This window comes from Coregonus clupeaformis, chromosome 21, assembly GCF_020615455.1.
Source record: "Coregonus clupeaformis isolate EN_2021a chromosome 21, ASM2061545v1, whole genome shotgun sequence".
Classification (NCBI taxonomy): Eukaryota; Metazoa; Chordata; class Actinopteri; order Salmoniformes; family Salmonidae; genus Coregonus; species Coregonus clupeaformis.
Window position 1 is genome coordinate 19,981,224 of NC_059212.1, and position 13,369 is coordinate 19,994,592.

General features: G+C 43.3%; 1 protein-coding gene across 4 annotated transcripts in view; it reads right to left on the reverse strand.

Annotated features, from left to right (window-relative positions):
- Positions 1-2,412: 2,412 nt before the first annotated feature.
- The window catches only part of LOC121535040 (CMP-N-acetylneuraminate-beta-1,4-galactoside alpha-2,3-sialyltransferase-like), a 69,916-nt gene continuing 58,959 nt past the window's right edge, over positions 2,413-13,369 (reverse strand). For all 4 annotated transcript variants that reach the window (XM_045206238.1, XM_045206237.1, XM_041841722.2 and 1 more), the window contains 3 exons: positions 8,029-8,175; positions 4,639-4,785; positions 2,413-3,164 (listed from right to left, as the gene is read on the reverse strand). In XM_045206238.1, the coding sequence (XP_045062173.1) occupies positions 3,075-3,164; positions 4,639-4,785; positions 8,029-8,175 (384 nt within the window). In that variant the 3' untranslated portion in view covers positions 2,413-3,074. The remainder of the gene's footprint in view (positions 3,165-4,638; positions 4,786-8,028; positions 8,176-13,369) is intronic.

Consider the following 13,369-nt stretch of genomic DNA (forward strand, 5'->3'; position numbering starts at 1 on the left):
GAAACTGCAACACTTGTGATTTGATCTGTAACGACCTTGCCAGTGATTGATTGCTCAGGGCAAGGTGATAACTGATATAGACCTCTCTCAATGGGTGATATGGTGAGGTTTCCTGTATGATGTCATTGTTGTCTCCAGTTCTAATAATTACATTCTGCTTAGTGACCAGGCTGGAAAAACAGGGTTGGGGTCAATTCTGTTTAAATTCCTGTCCAGTCCAGGATACACGTAAAAAAAACAAAAACAACAACATTTGATTAATTGAAAAATCCTCATAGAAAATTACTCACTTTCAAAAAACAAATTAAATGTAATCCAAAAATGTACAAAAAGCCAAAACTTGTCATGTCAGAATAAAATTCACCACCATATAAAGCTGACTTTCACATTCAGTAAATTTAAAAAAAATTAAATCTTAAATTGACATTCGTAAGTTTTGTTGAGGATGTTGAGGGAAGCAGCGAGGGAGGCTAAGCGCAACCATAGCATGATCTCATCTGATCAATACTGAACCACTGCTATGCACGGAGAAACACTTACAGTAAATACTGAACTGTTAGTTTTTGAACTAACCAAAAAATTGGCCTTTTTGCTGAGAAACTTGGGACCCATAAGCTTTCACATTGTAATACCAGTCTGGGTTTAATATTGCAAACCAAACGGATAAAAATGTAAATGAAGTATGGTTCAATATTGTAATAACTCCTGTGGATGATTTACTGCAATCTAGAGTCCTGCACGGGTCAGTTTTTTGGAGCCACACCCACCAGGCACATCAATTCCGAGCCCAAACCGATATCCGACATCAGGACAGATTATTCTCCGCAACCCGACCCAACCGCATAGAATTGTTCGGAGAGCCGATCCGTGACCCGCCAAAAAAAGTAGATATTTAATCGTTTTTATGACTCCAGAGTAGGAGAGCAATAGGCTATTCCCATTCCCTGTATTAATTTGTCCGCATGTCTATTCAACATTTGGATAAAAGGAAACCATGCCATGAATTAAGAACGATAGGCCTCTCTTATTTTCACAATTGACAACTCAAATTGCTTTTAAAATGGAAAGGGGGATACCTAGTCAGTTAACCCTCTGAATCAAAGAGCCTTCCAATTAGCCTTCTTACCTAATGAAAGCCTATAGCCGACATAAAACAATACCTTTACATTCAATATTGTTTAGATAATCAAATAGTTTAATTGAAACAAACAATTCGCAGAATCGAATAGGTTATAGGCTGTAAAAATTGGCTACTCAAGCTTTTACCAGCTGCACAGTTTTAAACTTTATATAGCCTGTGCAAGGTTAATTCATGTAATAATTAACAGATAATAAACATAATTATTGTAAACAAACACCTGCTTGCACTTTTGCAGGCTGTGTATCCATCTACCGGGTTGTTGTCCTCCTTGTCCACTAGGACTCCAAAATGGGGATTTCACTTGCGCAGCACCTGTTTCCACGATGGTGTATATTCAACCATCATAACCTTTCTTTTTATTTATCCTGTTAAGTTAGCCATTTTCGCATGTGCTACGAGTCAGGGAAAATAAACTTGGCAACATATAGTCGCATGGCGGAAGGGAACATAAGCTTTGCACGTGGACAAATTAGGAATGTTTCTCAGCACCACACAAATAAAGGACAGTTCCCATCTCCACTCTCTCGCTGCGTGGCTGGTAGCCTTTCTGCCTCACCGCTCACATTATAGAATGTGCAACAGAATTCAACAAGCTCTTGGGTTTGTAAAACAAAATGACATCTTCATTTAAAACGTTTCCGACCCGAAATATAATTGTTCTGAACCGCGAGCCGACCTGCGGGTTGAAATAATGTTTTCATTGCACCCACCAGCTGATTTTCTTTGCAGGGAATCGTGGGTATCTGACCCGATGCAGGACTCTACTGCAATCTGACTGATATACTGGACATGTGGGGTCTAATATGATAACTGACCCATTGAAGTATTGGACCACTTAGGTTTTTAACTAAATACTGGACAAGTGGGGACTCATAATATTACTCCAGCGGTTATTTTACTGCAATATTGGACAACTTGGGCTTTTATTTAAATACTGGACAAGTGGGGACTTATTCTGTAACACTTGGGTATGAACGGGATCACTGTATTACCAGACCAGTGGGTCCCTCGCTGTAATACTGGACTGTTAGCGCTTCATTTTGTGAAGAGCCATACTGGAAATACTAGGGTTTGAGGGACATCCACTCAACAATTTATGACACCACAGTGAGTCATTGAGGAAGCACATCATGGCGAACTGTTAGGAGGAAATGATAGCGCACCAATTCTCAGCCTTCATTTATAAATAAATTAAACCAAAATAAAATAATCCAGGCCGTCTTCCTGTTAAAATCTGAAATTATAATCTCAAAACGCAGGGTGGCCTTAAAAAGGCCTGCTGATATGGAAGCGAGAAGGGGGAGATAGAGGTTTAAAAAAAAGGCCTTTCCGCCAGGCCTGGACGGAGGGAGTCTCGCCGGTGAAGAACGTACCGAGAGAACTGGGGATGGGGTGGGAGTCGCTGCAGTTTGTTAAAAAGCACAGTAAAAATCTTTGACATTTACACTGTTAAAGTAAATACATTCAGGCAGTAGAGGGAGACGTAGTCTCCTCCCCCCTTTGTAACGAGGTACATTTGGCACTGCTGTAACTATCTGTCCCTCTGTCTGTCTCTCCTGCAGTCTGTCAGTCAGACCTTCCGTACTCTGCCATCCGTGTCATCCTCCTCTTCCATACCACTCGTGCGTTCACGCGATGCTCGCCGGTTTTAAAATGGTAAAGGCGGTTGTCTGATTGTCTGCTGACTGACGTTCGATCCATGTCCGTCCCTCCTGGCTGTGTCAGACAGGAGCCTCTAGGTCAGAAGGCACATATGTGCGCCTTTCCACCGAGCCGTCCGCTTAAATCTCCTCTATATAAAAACTCAGGCAGTGTGCAGACCACCAGGGTCCGGGTTCTAAGGGTCCTCTCCCCCCCACCACCCAGGTTAATTCCCAGCATCCTCTGTTCTGTAGTTCCTTTGGGAAAAGGCAAACCTCTTGGACGGTCAGACTCATATCCCGTTAGTCAGGTCCGTGATGATGTTGGCCTTCACCAGCTTGCGGAGGAACTCCTTTTCCTTGGATATGTTGTGTGTCCAGGACTGTGGAGGTGCAAGGGAACACAATGAGAAACAAGAAGATTGTCAGATGAATGCGGGTCAGGTTCAAAGACCCTGTTCTCATCAGCCTAAACTTGAAGGATGTTTCTTGCATCCTATTCTGCTTCTCTATCTCTCTGCATCAAAACAATTAACTTGACCTGGTTAAGAGCCTTGCCATAAGTACTTTAGTAAATGCATCGTTTTTTCTGGTTAATGTGTGATAGATTAAAGTGTGTGTGTATGGAGCCACACCAAGTTTCCCTCCCCATTGTGATCCAGGCCCTCAGTCCGGTCGGCAGTGTGTGTAACCAGAGCAGGTGGTGGGCTCTGGGGCCTGATAGTGCGAGGACTGGGCTGAACTGGGCCCCACAGCTGGCCCAGGGAACCCACCTGGGTCCAAGCTGTGGGACCGAGCCGCTCGAGGGCCCCTGGCCTGTCTGTGTTGGCCCGGCCCGGACACTGACGGATCTCACTCACACGGAACCACACGGATCCAGGGCTAGGGTTTCAATGCTCTACAGGGAGCATGGCCGGGAAAGACGTGAGCGGTAACACCGGTGTGTGTGTCTTCAGAGTCCAGGGATGAGGAGCTAGGTCAGAAAGTAGACGATAGGGAAGCAACCTCCCTCTTGCTTTAACATCTTTGCATCCACATAACACACACATACAAATGGTGTGTACAGCCATGCTGTACAGTGTGGTATTCTACATTCACTCCTGTACGGTCCCTTTACACTAAGCTAAAGAAAGTTGAATGAGCTAAAGAAAGTTGAAAAACACCCCAAAGTGCACCTTGAGCCGTCTTGCGTCTATGGTGGGTAACGCTGTTTGAAGGAGGGGACTAGTTCACGTCAGACAGTGAGTAAGGATACTATTGCATCTCATCACCCCCTGAGAGGTGACCTCAGCACATTACCACCAGTGGAAGGACATGAGGGAGAGGTAGTCTTTTAGTGTTCCAATGACGATAGACCTACCAGTTGATGTTTCCATTGATTACACTGCTCAACATGGCAAATGTCAGGAGTTCACTGGGAGTTTAGACAAAGGTTATCATTCTGAGCTCATAGTTCATATGACAGCTCCCCTCTGTGACATCTGTAATAATAGAACACTGATGCAGTCGGGAGTGGAGGATTAAAACGCTCTGTCTTGGGGTAATTTATTTGGTCGAAGTTCAAAGGGAGGAGGGGGGGATGCAAGAGCCAATCAAAAAGACACAGATATCGGAATAACACTCTCGTTAGTCTAATAGGTCTAGTGGGGAGCCAATGTAGTCTCCGCTCTCTCATCTGCACTCACCTGAAAACACAGGATCAGGGAAAGCAATATGGTGGATGTGTACTGACAATGCGTTTTCACCTTTCCAGTTCTTTCACATCTGACTTAGCGTAGACAAGGAGAGGACACACCACTCGAAGAGTACTGAGATGTACTCATTTCCAGTTGATATGAATGCAACAAAAACACGCACCTCTTTGATGGCGGACATTTTGACCGTCTCGTAGTAGTGCAAGGGTGCGTGAGGCGTGTTCATGTCATAACCGAAGCCGGCCACCACCACCTCATCACAGTTATGCAGCGCCATCGTTATGGCGACCGTCCCCAGGGTTGGAATATTCTGGAAAAGCAGAAGCACAGAGGTGGCCATTAGTGGTGCATGGGTCAGCTGTTTGTTCACCCGCACCCGTCTCATAACCCATCTGAAACCACCCGACTATATGTGATGAAGTGAAAATCTGAGGCCCGCACCGGACCCGCAAATATAGTAAATGTGGTGTAGGCTACAGTCAGAGACGGCAGAATGATTTTATGACAGGGGATGCAGGATTTTCTTTGTTTAATTTGCATATGTTTCTGCTTATAATTTCTGTCATTTGTTAGTCAACTTGTCTATAATTAAATACATGCAGCTTCTCTTCTGTCATTATATGTTAACCTAGAAAACTAAATAAACCCTTGCTCACCAGAATGTCATAAATTATAGAATGAATGCTTCAATCTAGTCGACATCGGTAAAGTTATGTCATCCCTGCCTCTTTCGCGGAGCAAAGACGTTTAGGGACCGGGGAAAAAATAAAAATGGGAACAATTTTCTGTGCCAAATTTCCAAATGACATCAGTTTGACCACTTGTAAGGAAATACAAATGCTGTGAAAACGACCCAACATGTTTCTGATAAGATTTCAGTTCGGCTTGGTTGCATATTTTATGTGGTTTAAATACTATCAGCTTTTATGATGCTGATAAAGATAGAAGACTGTCTGTAGATGCTGAAAATGCTCAAGAAATCATATTTCTCCACTCCTGTTCCTGAGTCAAAATGTACATTTGGTGAGTTAATATTAAGAAAGGTTATAGACCTACAGTTAGTGTCCAGATCTCAGTTTCCATATAACCCATCTGAACAGTAGGCTACAGTTCCCTTGACGTGCCATAGGCCTATTTGAAGTCCGTCTTGTGAATGTTGAATTTGTATAGCACCTCACAACCATCACACATAACATAGCCGGCACTGCTATCATCCTCTTTACCACTTTACCAAATCTTTCCCAAACATTACTTTTCTGGCCCTCCCTTCTCTTTATTTTCAACTCTCCATTTCGCAGCTTTTTCTTATTTAATTAAACTCCAACATTGTCCTTTTTGCCTCAGTGGATCGACTAACTTTTCTGCCTGTTCCCAAAAGAGTTTGGTGATTGGCGTGTAGGCTATTTGGCTCGCGTAAAGTTAGGCCCTAAAGCTTAAGCTTACGCACTAATGACAGATAGCCTAAAAAGAAAAACCTCAATGTAGCCTATAGATATAAATTGCACAAGAATTATACTTTAAAAAATAATAATGATGTATTATTTTTTCTTTAGTCAACCCGCGCATCACTATGTCACTTTATTATAGTGGGTCGTATCTTATATGTTGGGGTGCAATGTAGGAAAAAAGCGTTATTAGAAGGTGAGACGAGAGTTTGTCATCAACGAGCCAACACCCTTTACACTAAGAGCAGTAGGTAGTACAAGAAAGCATTGGAAATCAAATCAAAACTGAAAATGTCTATATGAACTGTTGTATTCCCCATCTTCCTTTACATCTGTTATCTTGCTTCTAGTCTGTGACTGGTCTGGCACCACTCTCCCTTTCCGCTCCCCCTGTTGCTCATGGCTTTGTTCTAGGCCAGAGTTGTTAACTCGTCCTGATCTGAGTGTGATCAACAATTTGCTTAAAGAGGCGCACCCCCACAATGTCACAGTAGTTTGAGAGGGCAGACCTCCACTTCCTCAAAGCCTAGGGGTACATGGGGGGGAGGAGGAGGAGGGTTGGAGGGGATGAGAGGCCCCCATCAGCATGATTTGGAGCCCTCAGGGCAGGTGTATCTTAGTGTCCCCCCCCCCGTGTCAGCACGTAAACACACACACGCACTAATCAGGAGCAATAAAGGTGGGCATTTTAGGGGAATGATGTGTCAGGCTGCATCCTGCCTTGATCATTATTGTTTGGGACAGCCCCCCACCAACACACAGACCCACACACACACACTGAGGGGGCACCAGGGCTCCCCACATGTTCTACACATGTTCCTGTAGACCAGGTGTTCAGGGCAGAAGGCTGTACATTTCTTGTAGCCCTTCCCACCTCCCTAACTCCTTTTGCAGCCCACCTCCCTAACCCCTAACCCATCTCCTCTGCTCTCTTCTTTGGAACTTCAGCCTTTCAAGCTAGTCTGCTGCACAGTTCCTGTCCTGGAGGGTGACAGCATTTGCGGTAATATGTCTGAAGATTCATTTTCCCTCCGTAAACCGTTTTCTAGAGCAGGGGTCTGCAACATGTGGCCCTGGAGCCTTATGTGGCTCTTTAACTGCCCCTTTGTGGCTCCATGACAACCTATAATTAGTCATTAATAGACTATACTTAAAGAATTAACCCATCAAATTAGTTGTAGTTCACAATAGAACATGAAAACAGCTGAAGTTGGCTAGACCACTTACTATTCAACACAATTCTGTTTAGTTTAGTTTGAAATGAAGTCAGGTGCGGCCATGTCTATCAATCATAGGGTTCATCCATTGCAGCTACCAGAGCACTAGGTTTTTGTGAGAATATATATTTTTAAAAGTATTCCTGTCATTTGGGTCCTTGATCTCCAATACATGTTTGGAGACTTGTTTTAAAGGAATACTGCGGGATAATGCTACCGTACCTGTAGACTTGCAGTCATTGAGCTAATGCTAGTTAGCATTGGCTCACAAAACGACCACTAACTTCCTTCATACAGCACATCAACTGATTCTGGGTAAGTAAAACAAGGGCTTAAATGCCAGAATCTCGCAGTATCCCTTTAACGGTTTAATTTCCTGTGATGGCACGGCAAGGTGCTGCGTTGCGGTGGTTGTCATAGGAACAGGGGTTCTACTGGCAGCGAGGTTTGAGTTTGTGTCAAACACACTTTGGTTATGACCGCGCGGTCGGTCAACGGCTACCGGCTGCCTGTGGGTTGTGTACCGTTTCGTCGCATGTGTTGAGTGTGTGCGCATATATGTGTGAACGAGGGAATGCGCCTCTGTCGGGGTGTGCATATTATTCTTGAACTTTAAAAAAAAGTGAGTAAGAGTCTATACACTTTGTACTGCATTTGTGAATGCATGTCTGCATATGTGTTTGCGTGCAGACTGCAAACTGAGCTGAATCTTATCCACCTGAATCAGGTGATTGAAGACATGGCATTTTCCGCAAACGTCTACTAGCACCATACATGTTTTTTCAGAACATTCTGATGGTTCTTCTCAGGACATTCCAATACAATGCAATTTTTTGATAACATTTATATTTTTATTCAACTGGAGCGGGTTTCTGTTTGAGTGTCACTCACCCCTTTGCCCATGAGTCCATTATTGAGCGGCAGGCCGATGAACTGGAAGGCAGCCTCCTGGATGAAGTAGGGGTTAAGGATGCGCATCTCTGTGGGCTCCCTGGGGACGTAGTGTGCAACAGACTTCCAGAAGCCCTCTGTACCCCGCTGAGAGAGGAAGAGAGGAGATGTTGAGTTTCAGGAAAGGCATTGAAAGTAAAAAATGTCATACAATTTGTCATTTTGGGGGTCAAAGGAGTACTACTTAGTATGAGGTAGCCGGAGGTTCAAACACAAAGAGATGATCTTTTATAACATTGACATAGAACACAAAGGTCACATAACCCAGAGAGGCCCACCTAGAGACTCGCTCCCTACATTGATTGGGAAAATGGCGCTGTGCCTCGGGGGTAACATGGAGGATGGCCAATCGACCATAATTACGACCACGGTAGCGCCCCCTCATCAGCTAGGAAGTGTTACAGGAAGTAAGCCAAATCACACCCTGACCTCAGAAGGGGTTCCGGGAGCACTCACAGCCCTCTGGTACCTCCTACTCCAATCACCACAGAGACCAGACCCGACTAGCTACACCACACCAGAGGTAAATTACTCCCAAATCTAAGGGCACAATCTATAGTTTTGGCAAGTCGGTTAGGACATCTACTTTGTGCATGACACAAGTAATTTTTCCAACAATTGTTTACAGACAGATTATTTCACTTCTAATTCACTGTATCACAATTCCAGTGGGTCAGAAGGTTACATACACTAAGTTGACTGTGCCTTTAAACAGATTGAGTCAATTGGAGGTGTACCTGTGGATGTATTTCAAGGCCAACCTTCAAACTCAGTGCCTCTTTGCTTGACATCATGGGAAAATCAAAATAAATCAGCCAAGACCTCAGAAAGAAAATTGTAGACCTCCACAAGTCTGGTTCATCATTGGGAGCAATTTCCAAATGCCTGAAGGTACCACGTTCATCTGTACAAACAATAGTACGCAAGTACAACCACCATGGGACCACGCAGCCGTCATACTGCTCAGGAAGGAGACGCGTTTTGTCTCCTAGAGATGAACGTACTTTGGTGCGAAAAGTGCAAATCAATCCCAGAACAACAGCAAAGGACCTTGTGAAGATGCTGGAGGAAACAGGTACAAAAGTATCTATATCCACAGTAAAACGAGTCCTATATCAACATAACCTAAAAGGCCGCTCAGCAAGGAAGAAGTCACTGCTCCAAAACCGCCATAAAAAACCCAGACTACGGTTTGCAACTGCACATGGGGACAAAGATCGTACTTTTTGGAGAAATGTCCTTTGGTCTGATTAAACAAAAATGGAACTGTTTGGGCATAATGACCATCGTTATGTTTGGAGGAAAAAGGGGGTCGCTTGCAAGCCGCAGAACACCATCCCAACCGTGAAGCACGGGAGTGGCAGTATCATTCTGTGGGGGTGCTTTACTGCAGGAGGGACTGGTGCACTTCACAAAATAGATGGTATCATGAGGAAGGAAAATTAAGTGGATATTTTGAAACAACATTTCAAGACATCAGTCAGGAAGTTAAAGCTTGGTCGCAGAAGGGTCTTCCAAATGGACAATGACCCCAAGCATACTTCCAAAGTTGTGGCAAAATGGCTTAAGGACAACAAAGTCAAGGTATTGGAGTGGCCATCACAAAGCCCTGACCTCAATCCTATAGAAAATGTGTGGGCAGAACTGAAAAAGCGTGTGCAAGCAAGGAGGCCTTCAAACCTGACTCAGTTACACCAGCTCTGTCAGGAGGAATGGGCCAAAATTCACCCAACTTATTGTGGGAAGCTTGTGGAAGGCTACCCGAAACGTTTGACCCAAGTTAAACAATTTAAAGGCAACGCTACCAAATACTAATTGAGTGTATGTAAACGTCTGACCCACTGGGAATGTGATGAAAAAAAATAAAAGCTGAAATAAATCATTCTCTCTGCTATTATTCTGACATTTCACATTCTTAAAATAAATTGGTGATCCTAACTGACCTAAGACAGGGAATTATTACTAGGATTAAATGTCAAGAATTGTGAAAAACTGAGTTTAAATGTATTTGGCTAAGGGGTATGTAAACTTCCGACTTCAACTGTATCTGCCAAATCTACAATAATATTTTATAACGTTAGCTAGGTAGCTACGGCTAGCTCTTGTCCTCTGACAACATCCCTCAGGCATCATGCCTGTACTGTGATGTTCCACACACACACACACACACACACACACACACACACACACACACACAAACAGTAGCATTCTGCCACAAACAGCACTGGTCGACTGACTAGCCTGCCTGCTTGCCTGACTGACTACCTTGCACACAATCAAAGGGGTCAGCAGATGTAAATGGGAAACCTGTTCAAATAGTCAGACGCCCGCCCTGCCGCCTTGATATTAGGGGGGAATAATGGAAGAGGCGGTTAGATAGCGTGTTTTCAACCAGGGGCCTCCGAGCCCTCCGCAAGCCGTGGCAGGAAAACCTCATCTCTACTGTCAACACGCTGCTTGTGTTAGGGGATCTGTTTGGCAGCGCTGTCGTAGCAGTAAGTAATGCATTTTACTGTGGAAAGCAGAGATGGTGCCGACTCAAAGAGACAGTACACATACACACAGAGACAAGAGTGTCATGTCTGAGGAGTCAGACAAACAAGTATTAAGAGAAAGGTACATCCAAGAGGAAAGCTAATTAGCGGGTAACAGCAGTGCTTTTCAATAAACACTGATCATTTCCAATGAAGCTACCTATAACATGAAATGAGAGATATAGCCTATTTCTACAGGTTTCTGAATGTAATGAAGTTCTCTCACTCAGAACGGTCTCTGAATGGGCCCCTGGGGGACAGGAAGTGATTTCCCCTCCGCTGTGACATGGGTCGGTGAGTCAGGAGAAACTTAACTGATGGGCCGTTTGAACAGATAAAACAGGAAGCTGCAGAATGATCCTGTCCTACTCGCTCTCATGCCACACTAAACCTGAGTCAACCATACACACGCACAGATGGATGTGCGAACACGTATACGCACACACTGGGGTGAACAGACGTGTATGGCTTGTAGGGCGGTGGCTGTATTGGGTTGTGGTATAGCCTAGAGGAAATGGCTATTTCCCTTCTCTCGTGACAGGTTTATGGTGAAATTGGTCTGGATTATTAGATTTTGTCAAGTGAAAATCTCACTTTTAAAAGTTAATATTCTGCTAACTCATACCCAAATAATGTTGTTGACTCATCCTATACTCATATTTGCAACCAAAGCATAAACATGTATCTCAAACAGGCCGTTTCAAAAATGCTTTCTATTTCCTCAGAGTATGATGTCATACTCCTGAGAAGGATGAACTGGCAAATCCACGGTCTAGAGGAGGATGAGCTGGCCAATCAGCAGTCACACCCATAGACTTTTTCCACATGTTGTTGTGTTACAGACTTAATTTTAAATTGAATAAATCAAGATTTTGTGTCACTGACCTACACACAATACCCCATAATCTCAAAGTGGAAGTATGTTTTTTTACAAATTACTTAAAAAAGAAAAGCTGAAATGTCTTGGAGTCAATAAGTATTCAACCCCTTTGTGATGGCAAGCATAAATAAGTTCAGGAGTAAAAATGTGCTTAACAAGTCACAATAAATTGCATGGACTCACTCTGCGTGCAATAGTATTTAACATGATTTTTGAATGACTACCTCATCTCTGTACCCCACACATACAATTATCTGTAAGGTTGTCGAACACTGAATTTCAAACACAGATTCAACCACAAAGACCAGGGAGGTTTTCCAATGCCTTACAAAGAAGGGCGGCTATTGGTAAAACAAATAGAAAAAGAAAAAAAAAAGAAAAAGAAAAAGCAGACATTGAATATCCCTTTGAGCATGGAGAGGTTATTAATTACACTTTGGATGGTGTATCAGCTCACCCGGTCACTCCAAAGATACAGGCGTCCTTCCTAACTCAGTTGCCGGAGAGGAAGGAAAACGCTCAGGGATTTCATCATGAGGCCAATGGTGACTTAAAAACAGGTAGAACGTTTAATGGCTGTGATAGGAGAAAACTGAGGATAGGTCAACAACATTGTAGTTACTCCACAATACTAACCTAACTGACAGAGAGAAAAGGAAGCCTGTACATAATACAAATATTCCAAAACATGCATCTTGTTTGCAACAAGGCACTCAAATAATACTGACAAAAATGTGGCAAAGCAATTAACTTTTTGTCCTGAATACAAAATGTTATGTTTGGGGCAAACCCATTACAACACATTTACGGAGTACCACTCTCCATATTTTCAAGCATCGTGGTGGCTGCATCATGTTATGGGTATGCTTGTAAATTGGTAAGGACTTGGGAGTTTTTCAGGATAAAAAATAAAACAGAATGGAGCTAAGCACAGGCAAAATCCTAGAGGAAAACCTGGTTCAGTTTGCTTTTCAACAGACACTAGGAGATGAATTCACCTTTTAGCAGGACAATAACCTAATACACAAGGCCAAATCGACACTGGAGTTGCTTACCAAGAAAACAGTGAAGGTTCCGGAGTGGCCGAGTTACAGTTTTGATTTAAATCTGCTTGAAAATCTATGGCAAGACCTGAAAATGGTTGTCTAGCAATGATCAACCAATTTGACAGAGCTTGAATCATTTTTTCAAGAATAAAAAAAAAGCTCTTAGAGATTACCCAGAAAGACTCACAGCTGTAATCGCTGCCAAAGGTGATTCTAACATAAATTGACTCAAGTGTTTTTTTTGTACGTGTTTATTTTTTATTTTTTTTTACACGTTAGAATGTCTTCCACTTTCACAGAGTATTTTGTATGTTGACAGAAAAATGACAAGTAAATCCATTTTAATCCCACTTTGTAACAACAAAATGTGGGAAAAGTAAAGGGGTGTGAATACTTTCTGAAGGCACTGTAGGTAATATTTCATAGAAATCTGGAAACACTGGATAGTTACTTTAAAATGTGTGCATGAGGTTGTGTGCCCTGATGCCAGCACCGGTTATAACAGGCTTTAATTGGAGAGGTAATAGTTTGAATAGCGGGGAGAGAGAATGGGAGTGTGGTTAAGATTTCTCATCCAGACAAGGGCTTCAGCTCTGGCCAAACTACCTCAGTTCCACCAGTGTTGACGTTGGCTTACCGGGTGACAATATTTCAACGCCTAACAGTGGCTCATCAATGAGACAAAACACAGATGTCGCCTCTTGGTCATATATTAGATGTCGAAAAGGGGGAATGACTCAATAACCAGACATGGGAGCTATGGGTGTGTCACCGGTCAACTCAATAACCAGACATGGGAGCTCTGGGTGGGCCTGCTAGCC